The following is an 18,144-nucleotide window of genomic DNA, read 5'->3' as shown; positions in this document are numbered from 1 at the left end:
CTTCTTTCCTCCTGAAGCACTTGCCCCTGGCAGGGATGAGATCTGGAACAGCACACGCTCCTCGGCCCAGAGCTCTGCCACCCCACGATATTGTAACTTGTCCTGATCACTAAGTGCAGGAACACGTGGTTAAAATGCATTATGATAACTAAATGACATGACTGAATCAAAACAAGCTGATTCATACATTTATAGTTGCTTATTGATATTTACGGGTCAGTATTTCCCTCCTTCAGGAGGAGGAAGGCACGAAACATGATTTTTTTTAACCTCATAAATACCATGCCGTGTTAAGAAGACATGGCTTGTTTCTCTTGGCTTAGATAATAAAACAAAGCCTGCTTAGTCTGGTCAGTTTTCTCTCACCTTCATCCTCCTAGACCAGACGCACTCTGCTCTGGAGTTGGACACCACTGAACACTGAATTTTCTTTATAGGAACCCCTTGTAAGGGAAAGAGGTAAAACCCCAGTGACATTTCAAACCTAATTTGAACGACAATGAGAACAAAAGGGATTAATTGATTCTCTGTTCCATATTCATATGCCATTAGGATTATGGCTTAATAAACTTCTAGGGGTTTGATGAAAAGTTATCCATCATAAGAAAGAAACCTTAATTTATCTATGTCAGATGAAGCCCAGCAGAAGGCATTCCCACTTTATAAGCAGAACACAAGGAGAAAATCTAAGCCTGGGTCAGCAAGCAGTGGCATACTGACCAAAGCCAGCTGGTGCCTGTTGTTGTGTGACTTGAGAACTAAGATTGGTTGTAAGATGAAGAGAGGAATCCTGTGTCAGGGTACAAGGCAACAATAAAATTCAAATGTCACTATCTGTGAATAACAGCCTCAGCCCAATTTGGGCTCATATTTGTACCCGGAGCTGCTTTGCTCTGCAGCGGCAGAGATTAGAGGCTATGACAGAGACCATATGGTTGGCAAAACCAGGAGTGTTTCTTGTCTGGCCCTCTGCTGAAGTTTGCCAGCCCCTGCCCCATGCTGTCCATCACTACTCATCCCAAGCAAACAGGTGTCTTCTTTCTCCCTGAGAGTGCGTTTCAGTAGTGGCTGCCACGGGAATCCACCAAAGCTGTGAGTTCCAAAGGTGTAAGACCCAGGCCACCCTGCACCTTTGAACTGGAGGCAGTTTTGAGAAACTGTGGTTTCTATAATACAATGGAAATTTCTAGAACTTCAATGGATTGTCTATCGGGAAAACAGATGGTGTAGGAAACGCCACCTCATTCCAGCTGCTAAGCATAAGCCATAGCTCTCTCCCCTGCACCTGTCCACACCCGACTCCTAAGCCCCAAAACTAACTCTACCAGAGCCAGCCTGCTGGAGAAAGGAGGGCTGAGGAAGCTGCCATTCACACCTTGAAGACACAGCCAGGGTTAAAATAGGCATTCTAATCTCTTAGGAGAAGAGGACAGGTTTTAACCAGGACCCGAGCCTTGCGGTGCTCAGGGCCACTGGCTTTCAGCCTATTGGTGGCTGAGGTGGTCCGGGACACGCTCATTATCGTTCTGCCTCTAGTGACAGGCCACCAGCTGGACCAACTTCCATTCAGTTCCCCAAACATTTCAGGCAACGCTGCAGGGAGATCGGAAGCCCATTGGGTTCCATCAGCGATCGCCTTCTGGGAATGAAGACAGACGTCAGATGCCTCAACAGAGCGTGGGTGCTTGTTGCAGAGACTCAAGCTTATGACTCAGGTTGAGGCTTTTGAAACAATAGCAGAAGCGTGCAGCACTCTTAGGGACCATATTAAATGCTCTGAGATGATTTACTAATCCCAGAACTACCCTACAGCCAAGACACTGCTGTGACGCTTGTTTTATAGATCAGAAAACCATGGCCCAGAGGTAATGAATGATTTGCGCAGAGTCACAGTTGTATGGAACCCGGCTTGAACACTTGACAGTTTTGCCCTAGTTCCTGGACTTGTTGGACTCTTTCTTCGTAGCTATCATCTACTTTCACCTGTGGAGTGAGATGGCTTTGTACATCACACATCTGCTGCAGAAACAGTATGTGTGAGACACACTGGAAGACCCAAGGGAGCTTGAAGTCTACGCTTGACCTTGAATATGTTTGTTTAAACAGTGCTCAGGAATAGTGCTCAATAACAGAATAGTCCATTGATAAGGTTCAAAATTGTCAGAACTCATAGTGCTGTGCAAATGAGTAATGAGGACAGTGTTCATTAATATCTATTCGGTAAGTATAGCCTTATCAATGATGCAATTAGCTTTGCCTTGGAACATATTCTATGATTCCCTGATGATATCACATCAAGAAGAAGAGCTATCTTGAAAAGTATAACGGCAAAGGATTAGAAGTCAACTGAATAGTGAATAGGTTGTAGTTTATATAACTTGCTCATAGGTTTTACCACAGAAGGGTTTAGTGAAATACCAAAAGTTAGAATTTAAGAACACTGAAGATGGGGCTGGGAAGGTGGCTCAGTGGTAGCGCGCTTGCCTTGCATGCATGAGGCCCTGGGTTCGATTCCTCAGCACCACATAAGCAGAAAAAGCCAGAAGTGGCACTGTGGCTCAAGTGGTAGAGCGCTAGCCTTAAGCTGAAGAGCTGAGGGACAGCGCCCAGGCCCAGAGTTAAGGCCCACGACTGGACCCCCCCCCCCAAAAAAAAGAACACTGAAGATGTCAGAGCTGGGTATGGTGGTGTGTACTATAATCCCAGCTATTCTGTATATGCAGGTAGCAGGATTAAGGTTGAAGGCCAGCCTTAACAAAGTTAGTATGAGACTTTCTCTGAAAAAAAAAAAAAAGAATGAGAAACAAAACGGACTGGCATATGGCTGAAGAGGTAGAGAAAATAATAAAAAATAATATGCTAACAGGAGATATACTACTATAGAGCCATTATTGGTGATTAGCGGGCTGCCCCTTAACACTTCTTTTTCTTTTCTTGTAGGGAGCAGGCAGTACTGGGGTTTGAACTCACACTTGTTAGGCAAGCAGTGCTGAGCCACACCCCCAGTCCTGACTGTTGCTGGTTATTTCTGAGATGGGGCTTATCTCCTGTGCAGATGCACACCTGGACGCACACCTGTCTGAGGCTGCCGGTGTAGAGAGGATAGCAGGGACCAGCCGTCCTGTCCAGCTCTTCCCTGCAAAGGGGATCTCACAGTGTATTTTGCAGGCTGGTTTTGAACCGGTATCCTCCCAATCTTTGCCTCCCAAGTGGCTAGGATGATAGAAATGAGCTACTGCCACCACCTGAAATGCCTGTTTTCTAGAATAAGAAGCACCAGTGATTCCAGGCTGTGTTCACGACTCTAGGGTCCTTTCCCAGTTAAGGTACTTGTTTGAACAGTTTAGCTTTCTTTTGGGATTTTGTTTTTTAGCAGGTAGATTTTTGGACTCATAAAGAATATAATATGCCACATCATATACCCCATAACCACATACTGCCACATCCTTGGTATAAAGTCATTTACTGTTCGGAAAAATGGTGCAGAATTTTTTTTTCCAGCAGTCATTTCTGTTCTGCAAACAACTGGCTCTTATACCCAGTTCTCTTGCCACCTGTCTGAGCTTCCTGTAAAGCTATGGGAGTGCTGCATCCCAGTTGACACTTTAGAAGGGCTGGCCAACCAGGAAGCCTGCTCATATGATGCTGGGCAGCCTTCCTGCTTGCCTATGTGTGACATTTGCTCCGGTCCCTTATTGCAGCCCAGGTAGCAGAAGTGAGTCTGCCGTGGATACAGGAGCGCCTCCACGCACCCATCCCATTTCCATCTTTGGTGGAAAGTGCTTTCAAGGGCTTTTCATCTAGCTCCATTGGGGTTTTAATTGAAGGCACTTTTGCTACACATCTTCTGAGAGGAAAAAGCCAAAGAGAATGATGGTACAGATTCTGAAGAATATATATATATATATATATATATATAATCTACTTATTATATATATAAAATGTATATTATATATGAATAGCATATATATAGCATGTATATATATACATATATATGTATTCATATATATACATGAATATATACACATATCTAGCAAATTATCTACTTATAATGGATTTAACCAGTCATTTATATTACATTACTATTATTTTTTTGTTGGTTGTGGGGCCTGAATTGTGGGCCTGGGCGCTGTCCCTCAGCTCTTCACCTCAAGGCTAGCACTCTACTGCTTGAGCCACAGTGCCACTTCCAGCTTTTTTTTTTCTGCCTATGTGGTGCTGAGGAATCGAACCCAGGGCCTCATGAATGCAAGGCAAGCACTCTACCACTGGACCACCTTCCCAGCCCCAATATACCACATTAGTTTTTAATCTTCCATGCCAAACAGTACACTTCAAAGTGTGTGGACTGTATTTACTAAGCATGCTCTCAAGTTGAGTATTCACAGAAGAAGAAATGAGGTAAAACAGGTTGAGGCTGGGTGCCGGCTGGAGTCCGTCACTTGTTGGGTTGGTGGTTGATTGTTGTTTTGGTATGGGGTTTGAATTCAGTGCTTCACACTTGCTAAGCAGTTGCTCTACTCCTTGAGTCACACCTTCAGCTCTTTATGCTCTAATTATTTTTGAGATAGGGTCTCACTTTTTTTTTTGCAGACTTTGATCCTCGTATTTATGTTTCCTATCATAGCTAGGATGACAGGCATGCACCACCATGCTCAGTATTGTTCTTTCTGTTGAAACAGAGTCTTTCCAACCTTTTTGCCAGGCTGATGTGAAACTCTAATGCTCCCCACCTCTTCCTCCCAAGTAGCTGTAATTACAAACATTAGCCACCAGCACCCAACGAGGCTGTTTTCCTCCTGGCTGGGCCTACCCAGTTTTTCCTCCCTGCTCATTTATAAACTCTTCTGCTGGTGAAAGAAGTACAGTCCCTGCCACAGAGTCATGAAATGACATTATATGCAAAAGCTCTTCACAGGATGCTCGTGCTGAAGTCCCTTGTTATTCATTCTTTCCATCTATCTAGGTAATGTAGGCTCTCCCTTTCAGAACTGAAAAATGAGTAGACGATGTTGGAAGCCCAAGTCCTTACCCACAGCAAACTCACACACATACTAGCTCAAAGGCAATCAGGATGGGCAGCATTGAATATACATGCAAATATGTATAGAAGAATACATGTGTAGAACTAAATATGTGTATTTTTCTGTGTTCCGTTTTATACATTTCTTCACACTTAAATTTTTGAGCCAGATTCTACTAATCTGCATGACTGTTACAGTGTATAGATAGTAGGGTTATTAATAAAAAAGTAACAATTCTTATTGTAACAATTATTTTTGTTGCTGTTGTTAATTTATATTACTTAATGAAAACCTTGCATTCCCAATTCTTTGAGAATAAGACAAGAAGAAGTGGAGGAAACTTCTTTAGGATAGGATTTCACAGGTCTTTCTTTTTCCAGTACATCCTCAGTCGATGGATACATACTCCATCCAGCGTTGAGCTCCACCTTCAAGGCTGTGTTTGCCCTCTGCCAACATTTTCAGTGTTGTCTTTATCAAAGAAAGCAGCACCAACACCAAGGAGATACAGTTTCATTGCCACCAATAAACATGTGTCACGTGCTACCGCTTGAAGTTTAAAACTTGTCTTAACTTCTCTCCTGAAAAGTTTCCTTTGATTTTTGCATGGATCAGCCTGGATGTGACAAGTACTGAAATTCGGGAGCTGTTCATAGTTAGATTTTTGAGGTGAGAAACTGTAGGGATTATCCCAAATTTGGGCTAGAGGCTCCTTCTCCATGACATGACGAGAGCAGAGGTCAGATTACTACATCCATGTCACTTAATGTCAATAGTGGGACTTGAACTCAGGGTCTTGCATTCTTGCTTAGCTTTTCTGCTTAAAACGAGCACTTCTGGCTTTTTGCCAGTTAATTGGAGAAAAGAATCTTTCAGATTATTCTGCCTGGGGCTAACTTCAAACTGTGATGCTCAGATCTCAGCCTTCTGAGTTTCTAGGATTCCAGGTGTGAGCCACTGGCCTGGTATCCTCATTCTCTGAATTTTCAGAAAGGGCATTTTAAAATACTTTATTATCTGTTTATAATGTATTTATCTAGATAACACAGGTAAATGTATGCTGTGTTCTCACAGTTTCTTTTTCCTTCTTTTTCCTTCTCCCAAGAACTTTCCAGATTCCTATATTTCAGTCTGTCCCTTTGCAGTAAATAGTGCCATCACTCCTAAAGCATTTTTACTTTATTGAATAGGATTCACTGCCCCCAACTGTTTCAGATGTAGTGTATAAAGCACCCCTCTATGCTCTGATAAAGTGGGCTTTGTTTGTGTAGCCCTCCAGAAAACAAACAGGTACTTTCATGAGCTTGAAGGAATCTGTTGAAGAGTCAAGGCCACTGCAGAAGAGGCTGCTTGTTAAATCTGCCTAAGAGATCAGGGACATAGTTCACTGAGTTCTAGGAGCTTGTGGAGGGGAGAAGTCTTGCTTGCAGAGCAGGGCAGAGGCGGGGAAGTGTTTACACAGCCAATAAAGCCCTTACCTTCAGAGGTTTTCCATGGAGAGGTTTAGCTGAGGAGGCAGACTACCAAGAGCTGAGTGGAGCTGAGCAACTCAGATAAGAGAAAATGTTTAACTGAGTTACTATTAATGGGGAAAATGTAGGAACGGTGTCAGTGTATGAATAAATGGACAGTGGAATCCATTTTTCCATATGGATGTCTAGTCCTAATTCGCATACTATACACCAAGACCAAAATCATCGGGAGACAATCAGAGCCCTGAATTTCTATAATGTCTTATTTTAATGCCGCAGGTACAGTGCCCTAAATGATCAACATTATTTTGTGAGACAGTGACTCACTATACAGCACAGATGCCCCCCATTTCAGATCCTCCTATATCAGCCTCCTTAGTGCTAGGATTACAGGCCTGCACCACCAATAACGATCAACATTTTTAATGCTAACAACTGTAACTCATTAATGGGTTTCAGCATATTAGATATTTAACACTTTTCATTCACTTACAGTAAACAACGACCCCCAAAAGTCATAGGATAGCTTTTTAATGAATATTAAAAAAAATAAAGATGACATCGTCGCATCATGAATGGTTTGTCTGAGAGCCATTAGGTTTTCACACACTTTGTTCTGTATTATTACAGGACCTGTTTTTAATGTATTTCTTTTTTTCCCTCTTTGCATTGATATTGTACATTTCTCTCAGATTCATAGGTATATTTTAATTGAACAGTTCAGATTTGATTTCTGATTTTCACTGTTGCAGTTCTGAAAAGCTCCCTTCACCTGAATATCAGGAAGAATACTCCTGCAGAGGTGACCATTTCCAAAGCCAAAACTACAGGAACGATTTTGAGTTCTTATGAGTTTTCTGAAAATTTTTCTGTATCCCAATCCCCCTTTTTCCTAACATAATATTACTGAACTCAGACTCAACATTCTGTAAAGTAAAAGCAAGACTGTTATATGTAATACCATTCTTTGATTTTTTTTCTGAAAATGAGCAAAATCAGATTTTTAGCATTCTTTCACACATATCTCATGTATTAGATAATTATAGACATATAATGTTTCAATACATGCAATTTAATTAGAAGAATAAATTTATATACCATTCTGCATTGTTTTTATTACAATATGATCTACAGACAGTTAATTCCTCTGACTTCTCTCTCTCCCTTCAGTAGACATTTCCCTTCCTCTAGTTTTCCAACTTCTCTTGTCATATTAGGTAATTCAATCATAGTCATTTATGCTGTTTTAAAAGGTACCATTACCATAGGACACCATGGCTCACAGCTGTAATCCTACCTACTCATTTTGGCTGGGACCTGAGGATCATGGTTCTTAACCAATCTGGGCAGAAAAGTCTATGAGCCAGAAATGGAGCTGTGGCTTGAGTGGTAGATCACTAGCCTTTAGCAAAAAGCTCAGGGCTCAGTTACAGTGCCCAGGCCCTGAGTTCAAGCCCTAGGACCAACCAATACACACACAAAACAAACAAACAAACAAAAAAGGACCTTTACCATAATGTAGTACACTTCTCTGGAGACTGAATAACTTGAGTTCTTTTTCTACTGGAGACCAGCCTGCCCAGTGGCTTCTGCACTGTAGGCTGCAGAGCCTCAGGTATAAGTAGAAAATGCCAAGCTGAACCTCCTGCAGGACTGGTGGATGAGCTGTGAGTCTCAGTGACGAAGGCACTTAGATCAGGGCCAGGGGCCAGAGGAGTCACCTCCCACTCATGGCAATAGGCCGGATCCCAGGACATAGTACACACCATCCAATGTGGCTGATGTCACCGGTGCTGACAATAGCAGCGGTAAGAATGGCTCATGTATGTGATACTTTCTCTACATTAAGTATTTAAGGCTTTCCCCCATTAAACTCAAACAGCAATACCATGCTACCATTCAGTTTCTTCACCAACGTTGAAACTCTAGCTGAGAAGCGCAGTTACCACATCCAAAGTCTGACTTGATAAACCCAGCTCTGAATGAATTCTGAGGAAAGGGGCCAAAGTCAAAGACCCATTGGTCTCCTCCCTCCTGATATATAGAGGGAGCTTTTCTGTCTCTGCATAAGTGAATCTCACACTTAATTTCACATGTCCACCCAATTCCCTTGTACTCTTCACGAGTTTTGGTCTCCCCCTTGGCAGTGTTTTCCCCAGACTCCTCCCCTCTTGTTATAATCGGTTATAACTTCAAGCCATTCTGTGTGGCAGAGGTCAGATTGTTCCTCTTCACTACCCTTGGGGTATGTGATAAAACAGGCTGCATTGGATTTCAGGATTGTTACCCATCCCCGACTTGGGTTCCATTCCTGGGAATCACTCTCTGTAAGTATAGTTACCAAAAAAAAAAAAAAAGAGTTTTTCTACAGTCTGTTTTTAGCAAGATTAAGCTTTGGTATTGAATTTCCTGAGTGGAAAAAAAATGGATTTCTATGAAAAAATGTCAGGTATGATTAGTTTTCTTTCTTTCTTTCTTTTCTTTTCTTTCTTTCTTGGTTTTCTGGCTGGTTTATAACAACTCTTGCAGAAATGAAATTTTGTTTACCTCTGTTGACCTGCCTAGATTTTAAACTCCTTTAAGCATAATATAAATTGCATTGTTTATAAATTTTAACATGTAACTTTTAGTTAGACATCCTAGCAATGTTTTGAAGAAAACATAAATCCTAACAATTGTATGCCTTAAAGCTGGTTTTCTGCTTATGGGTTTTATGTTTATTATCCCAATTTGATTGTTCTTGAAACATACAGATCAGGACAATCCTCATCATTTCAAAATTCCACTTATATGGGAATATGTGCATATTTGTTTAGAAAATTTGTCTTAACTATTTTGCAATTTTCATTATAATTGTGTTGAATACTCTCCAAATTTTTACTATAAGATATGATGTTTATTGGAAAAGAGAAGCCCTGAAATCCTTATTAAAAGTTGTTTTTCACCATAAGAATATAGCACAACTCTTAACATTTTTTCTCAGTGTAGCAGAATTTGTGTGTGTGTGTGTGTGTGTGTGTGTGTGTGTGTGTGTGTGTGTGTTTGATTTCACATAGGCCTCTGATGTTAGGGAAGGTAAAATAAACTTTAAGTAATACTCCAGAAATCGAGAGTTTTGGTGTGTGATTTATACTTGGAATCTAATCCAGGGAAGCACTGATGGTCTCAGAAGTTGAATCTACCCAATAGCTATAATTCGGGTATATTCTGATCTATAGTGATGACTATATTGTCTAATACTAGTCATGATTCACAGTTGTGAGCATTAAAGAACCAGTTACATTAAAGAACCAGTTACAGTCAATGCATATAAAAAATGATCTTTTTATCGTCTATGACAACTAAAGTATGATAAATATTTCTGAGAACCAGATCAAAGTAATGACATGAAGTGGTCTAAAAAGAATCAAGGAAGGAAACAAAGATAGAGATTCAGTTTGGAAATTGTCAACCTGATTTCTAGTAACGTGTGTGAGCACCTTCTCAGAACGACTTCGACATATTAAAGAAAGGCACACACTTTGGAAAAAGCTAAGTCAGCTTGTTATTTTGTCTGCCTTGCAGTTGGGCTGGTTTTCTCCTCCTTCTCCCACAGGTCTGCCTTTCACCAAATGCATTTGTTTTTATGACAGCTTTACTTGAAATACAGTCACCTCACAATCTTTGGGGAGTTTCTTTACAGAAAGGAGAGCAAACTTGCCTGGTCAGAGGTGGTAGTAATTATGGAAACCCACACCCGACCTACACTTCTTTCCTATGGAGTCTCCTATTCAGGAAAATTACTTCTTTCCTAAATTTGATATATATATATATATATATATATATATATATACTGACGAAGCTGATGAAACACAGCCAGAAATTTCTAAACTTGAACAACAAAATCATCCATGCTTCCTTACAAAATATTCTGTGCTGCTTCTGGATTTTACTTTTAAACGGTGAGGGAAAATCAAGCCTAATTCCTTGCATACTTGCAAGCAAGTGCTGGACCACCGAGCTACATTGGCAGCTTGGGTCTCAGCATTGGTGTTGGGTTGTGGCTTTTGATTTTGGGGTGTTTTTGTTGCTATTGTTGTTCTGTTGTCATGGGGCTTGAACTTGGGGCCTGGATGCTCTCGCTAAGCTTTTCCACTCATGGTTATCCATCTACTATTTGAGCCACAGCTCCACTTGTAGCTTTTTGGTAGTTAATTGGTGATAAGACTCTCACAGACTTTCCTTCCTGGGTTGGGTTTGAACCACGATCCTCAGATCTCAGCCTCCTCAGTAGCTAGGATAACAGGCATAAGCCACCAGCACTGGGTTTCCATTTTATACAGAGTTCATTTCAGGTGAAGACACCTCTCCTTGGCTGTTAGTAGGCATACCCTAGATGTGTTGTGTCCATGATCAAACCAACTGTAAGACTTGTATTTGAAGAAGTGTATTAATTATCACTTGATGGGCTAGCTTTGAATAGATGGGGTTATATAACAGATTGATTTCTTTTTATTCTTTCAAACCCCCCTTTTTTTTATGTGTGTGTGATTTCCCCCCTGCCTAGACCTGGTTGACCGTTTCTGTGAGCAGGTCCTCAGTTTTTTACTTTGTCCCTACTTTCCTGTCCTAGCCCCCTCTTCTCCTGGTGTCGACTCCGTCCCCTTGCAGCGCACAGGAAGCCAGCATGGGCCACAGAGCGCAGCCACAGCCACCTTCCAGCGGGCCAGCTACGCCGCGGGCCCGGCTTCCAACTACGCTGACCCCTACCGACAGCTGCAGTATTGTCCCTCTGTGGAGTCTCCATACAGCAAGTCCGGCCCTGCCCTCCCGCCCGAAGGCACCTTGGCCAGGTCCCCGTCCATCGACAGCATTCAGAAAGATCCCAGGTGGGTGAACTCTTTGTCTCCCTGAGATGTTCAATGATGCTTTACCACAGAGTATTTTGAATGCCGTTATCGTCAAAAACGAATCCCAGTTACATTTGTGACACTGACTAAATGTGAAAGCGTTGTCTTTTCTTAGGGTTTATTCTCTGAGCTTGGGCCTCTAATGTGGGTATTCCTGTTTTCTTCTGTGGTTCAGTACCAAGATAGGTAAAGAAACAGAGATGACAATTGCCGTGGGTGTCATTTGTAGGTCATTTCATGAGATCTGGAGTTGTCTTTCTTACAGTGGAAGCAAACAAGAGGCCAGGAGATGAGTGATTATCTCAGTCAGGTGCTTTACGGTATCATTGGAAGCATTCTCTGTCATTGCGTATTCTTCTATTTATTAGAATGCCAAGGCATTCTTCCTGAATACTCTAAAAACTTTATAAGCTCCATATTACCTTCATTTCTCTCTGTCTGCACATAAACATTAGAATAAAATTGTTTGGGAATTGATAACCAAAAAATGTGGAATAGTTGATTAAAGAAACTTACTTTTGGGTATTTCTTTTTCTCTTTCTTTTCTCCAACAATGGAGAGGATTAAGCAATGCTCTATTTCTCAAGTTGGAATTGATTCCCTGTAGGGGTAAATAATATTTTATTCATAGCCACTGGATTTGGGCAGATAGAGCCCCATAAATATTATATATGTATATAAATTGTATATATATATATTATACATATAATATTTATACACACATACATATATATATATATATATATATATATATATATATATATATATATATATATATACTCTGTATCTCTGAATGCTACAGATACATCAGATTTCTGGTGTTTCCATATGGTAGGGCATGTTGTCTGATTGTGGTGATAAATTTAAAATCTGTCTTGATGAATTTTCACTGACTGAGCTTATGGACTCCTGTGTGCTGTATTGAGAAGTATCCATAGAATCCTTTACAAAAAGAAATACTAATACCAATGTGAAGGGCAGAGCAAACTTATGGTATTCTTTAAGAAAGCCAATGTAGTACAAATCAAATCCACTTGGAAGGTCCTTGCTAAATACTGTATTGGGTACAACCTCCATTATAAAATTGGATTTTAATAAGTGCTCACTGTTTAATCTGAGAAATGAGAGGCATGTTCAGGGTACTGGTTTTCTAGATTTCAGAGTCAATAGAACTTTCTTCTGAAGTCTTGATACTGAAGCCCGGCCTTAAATTTTAAGTATTCTTGCTTAGAATATTCTTCAGATTATAACTCACCACTATTTTAAATATTTTTATTCCTAATGCCCAACTGAAAATGCATAGAAGTTGAACAACAGTCAACTCTTAAGCAGTGCTAAACTAGAAAAATGTATCATTGAATTGGCAATACTCGTATTTAACATTGTGTATTGAAGTTGAGAGTACTTTTTATTTTGAATGAGGGTCTTGCTTTGTAGCCCCAGCTGGCTACATAATTCATGATCCTCCTATCTTAGATTCCTCAGGGCAGGGATTACAGGCATGTACCACACATGAAAATAAACTTTTTCTCCAATAGAAGGATTTTTAGTTTTCAAATGTGTATTAATCATTTATTTATCTTGAAATGTCAGAAGTGTGCTATCCAGCATTCACTGCATGAGACTCTCCGAGTTGGAAGAGCTCCTGAGAGTTTTAAATTTATTTATTTAAGTCAGCTGCACGCCCACACCACCTCTGCTTTAGTACCTCCAGCATCAGCCCCTCTCCATCTCTTCTGCCCTTCTGCTTTCTCTCATTTTTCTATATAACCCAAACCATGCACACTCATTTATTTTGATACAAAATCTCTGTGCTTCTTTATTTATTCCCTGACCTTGTACCAAGCATGCGCCAGTTCCCTCTACAAAGAATGGGCTTGGAAGAGAATGACTGCAGTTCCCACCCTTTGTGTCCAGGACTCCTGCCCCTGTGCTCACTGTCAGCAGCCTCTGGGTGGACCCCAGTGGACAGTTCCTCTCCTATGTCTCATTTCTCAACAACAAATTGAGAAAGAGAGCAAGTGTGACTTTGTCCAGCCTGGGTCTATTATGCGTTTTCCTCATAATAAGATGATGATTACATTTACAATGGTCCATTACTGTTTTAATAATGATGATAATTAAAATCAATTAGTTAGTATGTCTCATATTCAGCATGAAATATTTTATATTTATTATTTAACTGAAACCTTTCCAGGTTGCTTTAAAACATTAAAAAGGAACATGACTTTTTGCAATACCTGTTTTACATATAGGCCAACTGAATCTTGGAGAGCTAAAAGTATAACCCAAATCTGACTTTTTTTTTGAGGTACTGGGGATAGAATTTGGGGCCTCAGATTTGCTAATCAAGCGCTCTGTTACTTATTACATAAGCAATTTCCTTGCCTTCTGCTTTTTTTTTTTTTTTACTTTGCTTTAAAACCAGGGTCTTGTGCCTTTTCCTAAACTATCCCTGCCCTACAGTCCTCCAATCTCTGCCTCCCCAAGAAGTGATTATAGGTATCAACCACCATGCGTGGCCTATTTCTGCAATAGAGTCTTGCTGACTTTTGGCTTGGACTGGTCTTGAACTTCCATTCTGTCATCTCTACCATGTAATTACCTGGGATTATAGGTGAGAGCTGCTATGACCAGCTGACTGACAGATTCTCTATTTCTGACTGCTGTGACCATAGTAACAATATTCACTATACAATCAAGTATAATACCAAATCTTTTTCTCATTAGCCTACTACAAAGCTATGGGTGAATTATACCTAACCTCAGTTTTAAAGTGTTATTTTCAAGTGAGGTAAGAGACTTCCTACGCACTCCTTGTGAAAGGACTTTCGTTATTTGACACTACAAAAGTCTTTTCTGGGTCCCAGGGATTTTTTCAGTGTAATTATTCTCAGCCTTTTTCACGTCCCTTAGAAATTTGAGAGTCCTAATATGTGTTCCATAGAGTTTCTTAGCGGCATATCCAGAGCTATCCCAAGGGTACAGCCCTCATTTTTCTGGGCCCTTCCCTCCAGATCCAGCTGAAGACACTAGATATGGTGTGTATAACTTTAACATGGAAAGTTCTAGGCAACCCTACAGGTGTGACACAAATGGGTGTGAGAAAGGCACACTTCCATGTGTCTGAACAGTACAGTACGGTCACACAGGTATGATAAGGAAGCATTGAAGATCACCAGCCTGGGAGCACAAGCCAGGAGCGGTAGACGGTATTTACACATGATGAAAAGAGAGAAAACTTTTTGAGTAAAGATCTCAGGTAGAGAGGAAATGGCTGGAGATCGGGTGAGGAGGCCCCTTTGAAATTCTAGGCCTCGGCTCTGCAAGAACACAGAGCAGGCGGAGGACAGCACCTCCGACTCCCCATCATCCCGCACCGCATCCAGGATTGTGTTTGGTAATAAACTATGTTCCCAGTGCACAAATTTTTCAGGGGCTGTTGTCTTAATCTGTTTGCTACCACAACAAAAATACTCCAAGCAGAGCAACTTATAGACAAGAGACGTTGGCTTCTTCATGGTTTCAGCCTTGGAAGTCCAAGGTGCACATGACAGAAGCTTGGTTGCATGTCTAGTAGGGTCCTTTGCTCACAGATTGCATCTTCTTACTCTGTCTCTTCACGTGGAAGGGGCAAAGCCATTCTTGGGAGTCTCTTTAAAAAGGAACTAATCAGGGCATTACTCTTAGCCTTAATCACCTCTCTAGAAATGCTCCCTGATGGGTACTATTGCTCTGATGATTGTATTTCAGCATATGCATTTGTTGAGGGCACACCCTCAAATCATCACAGCTATCCTAGCAAATTATCACACACTGGCTGGCCCTCACTAACAGACATTTCTTCTCATAGTTCTACAGGCCAGAAATTTGGAATCACCGTGTCAGAAGTCCTATTTTCCTTTCAAAGGTTCAAAGCAAAGCCTTGCTTATTCTAGCTTCTGGTGGCTCTGACATGCCTTGGCTTGTGGCTGCATTGGTTTAGTCTTATTATACCTTCTCATCTCTCTCTCTCTCTCTTTCTCTTTTCAGAGGATACCAGGCATTGGGTTCAGGGTCTCCTCTAATCCCTTGTGGCTTCATTTAATTACATCCGAAAAGACCTTGTTTCTAGAGTCATATTATGAGCTCCTGAGTATAGCATTCAGCTGACTTACCCAGGCTTACCATAACACAAAGATACTATGGGCACTGTAAAACAGATACACACTGAAAACAGACCTCAAAGCAGGTGTGTTAAAGATAAACCATGCTTAGATGTCCTACTTCACGGTACATTGTAATCACAATAACCTTCTTTGTAAAGAGTAATGTGGTCTGATGAGAAAGCACAACAGAGAATTAGGTGGTTGGCATCTTCATTACTGGTTACCAAAGCTGGCACACGTGGCTCCCGGCTTAGATCGATGGTGGGCTGGGCATGGCATCAGCTCTTGACCCAGCTGCCATTGTTTCTGAAGAGCATGAATTTAAAGCAGGTAAGTACAATTTGAACCTCACATGGACCAATACACGTCAGTGGTAGGGTGCCTCGTGCAAGGCTGGAGGACAGTCAAGAGTGTTCTGGCACATTTCTCCCTATTAAGGCTTACCACTGTCCAAAATGTGGGCCAATGAGAGCGTCATGGCCAACCCAGAGGGTTGGGTGATGCTCGGGGGGAGGGGAGGCTTCCAGTTCCTTATTTTGTTTAGTTAAATAGAGGAGTCTACATGCTGGTGTTCTCTCCACTCACCTCTTCGCTCAGCCGTGAGGTACCCTCTGTCCCCTACATGGGTGAATAGTAGCTGGGACCTGTCTTGTGAAGGACTTCAGACTCAAAGGTGGAGAATTCTTGCCTGAGTATGACTTGAGGCATGGTCTTATCTGCAATGACCTCATTGTCCGTGAGGTGGGGCGCAAGTGATGATGGAGTACACGAAGACCTTAATGTCCAGGAGATGCTTCCTCACACAGGGAGGATGTGTGTGACCTGTGGCGTCATCTGCACCCCCATGTTGGTGATAAGTTTGTCACCTCCCGCCCTATAGAGTTCCTAGGTTTACGTTTAAAATGGTGCTTTGGAGTCAGAGGCACAGAAGACATGCAGGAAGATCTAGAGGCTCTGAGCTGGAAGGAAGAAAGATTCCAGAGCAGATGTCCACAGCATGTCCCACTGGAAGCCAGTATTGGCAAGAGATAGGAGGGCTCAAGCCAGGGGGGAGAGGGAAGAGCTCAGCGGCAGCAGCCACGAAGGAGAGAGAGTTGGAAGATGCAAGAAAACACTTCACTACAAAATGATCTGTGTTTGTCATACAAATCCCTTTCCAGATTCCTTTCGTCTGTTTAAAGGAAAATTACGTCCATACACAGTCCTCATCTGTGCCAATATTGATTTTTGTTTCCATACCTAGAAAACTGTTTTGCCTCCTTGTCTTCAAAACCACATGGGGGAGTAAACATTCGCATTTCTAAAACACGAATTCATTTCTAGAGTCATGCTACCCCATCATTCTGCTGAAGGCTTTGGTATGAGGGCCTCCCTGACATGGGATTTGGGGTGATGAAGTATGGGCGGTCAGGTCTGATGAACCTGTCTACCCAGGGTAATGACTGGTTGGGTCGTCATCCCCAGTAGAAACCCACCGGCTCTGATGGTGGCATCACGGTCTCTGAGCTGCCCTAGGGAAGACTTCTCCTGTAAGGATGCTGTATCTTGGCTCTCTCCAGTCCATGGGGTGTCACTAAAGCATTTTCTGTTCAGGGTCAGGAGCTGACCATATCTGGGAAAGAGTTTGTGGCTTATAAAAATTGGCAGCAAGGGGCTGGGAAGGTGGCTCAGTGGTAGAGCGCTTGCTTTGCATGCCTGAGGCTTTGGGTTCGATTCCTCAGCACCACATAAGCAAAAACAAAAAAGCCGGAAGTGGTGCTGTGGCTCAAGTGCTAGAGCACTAGCCTTGAGCTGAAGAGCTGAGGGACAGTGCCCAGGCCCAGAGTTCAGGCCCACGACCGGACCCCCCCAAAAAAAAATTGGCAGCAAGAATTCTGGATATCACAGGATCATTTGCGGCCAATCCCCAAATCCAAAATATCTAGAGCTGACCATGGAGGAGCCAACGTTGCTCTGTAGGTCCTTCTTAACACAGTAGCACTGACACACACAATAACACCTAGTACCTAACACAGTAGTGCAGCACCTTGTCCCCTGGCTGTCTTCTACTGAGGGCCAATGATCATCTTATGCTCAGTTTCCATCACTAACAAAGGTGTTTAACAACCTCCAAGTGAATCTCTCGTGATCCAGGACTGTCGTCTTTTCAGAACTTTCCTGAATGTTTTCTTTCCCATTTTTTTACATTGTCTTTAAGCAATAGGACTTGCCAGTTGATAAGGCAGTTGATAGATAGATACAGTGGGCATCTTGCTCTGTGTCACCCCTTTCAATGTTTTCACCCACCCCTGCTCTGCCACCTTGTCCCTTACTCTTCTTAATTTTGTCGGATATTGTCTGCACCACTCCCCCCCCCGCTTCTCCTCCCCCCCCGCTTCTCCTCCCCCCCCCCCCCCCCCCCCCCCCCCCCCCCCCCCCCCCCCCCCCCCCCCCCCCCCCCCCCCCCCCCCCCCCCCCCTCTTCCCCCCCCCCCCCCCCCCCCCCCCCCCCCCCCCCCCCGCTTCTCCTCCCCTTTTCCTTTGACCCCATCCCACCCCCTTTTGAACACCTGCTTCCTGGAGTTTTCTTTGCCTTTGCCTTTCTAAGGTATTACACTATTTGAGTTTTCCCC

At 42.4% G+C, this 18,144-nt stretch overlaps 1 protein-coding gene across 2 annotated transcripts in view; it reads left to right on the top strand.

The window, feature by feature from the left end:
* Ctnnd2 (catenin (cadherin-associated protein), delta 2) overlaps positions 1–18,144 on the top strand; it is a 349,057-nt gene that overhangs the window by 24,060 nt on the left and 306,853 nt on the right. For both annotated transcript variants that reach the window (XM_013013886.1, XM_013013885.1), the window contains exon 3: positions 11,109–11,364. In XM_013013886.1, coding sequence (XP_012869340.1) covers positions 11,109–11,364 — 256 coding nt within the window. The remainder of the gene's footprint in view (positions 1–11,108; positions 11,365–18,144) is intronic.

Source organism: Dipodomys ordii, unplaced genomic scaffold, assembly GCF_000151885.1.
Source record: "Dipodomys ordii isolate 6190 unplaced genomic scaffold, Dord_2.0 Scaffold21, whole genome shotgun sequence".
Lineage (NCBI taxonomy): Eukaryota > Metazoa > Chordata > Mammalia > Rodentia > Heteromyidae > Dipodomys > Dipodomys ordii.
The sequence above is the reverse complement of the archived record's forward strand: the minus strand, read 5'-3'. Positions and strand labels throughout refer to the sequence as shown.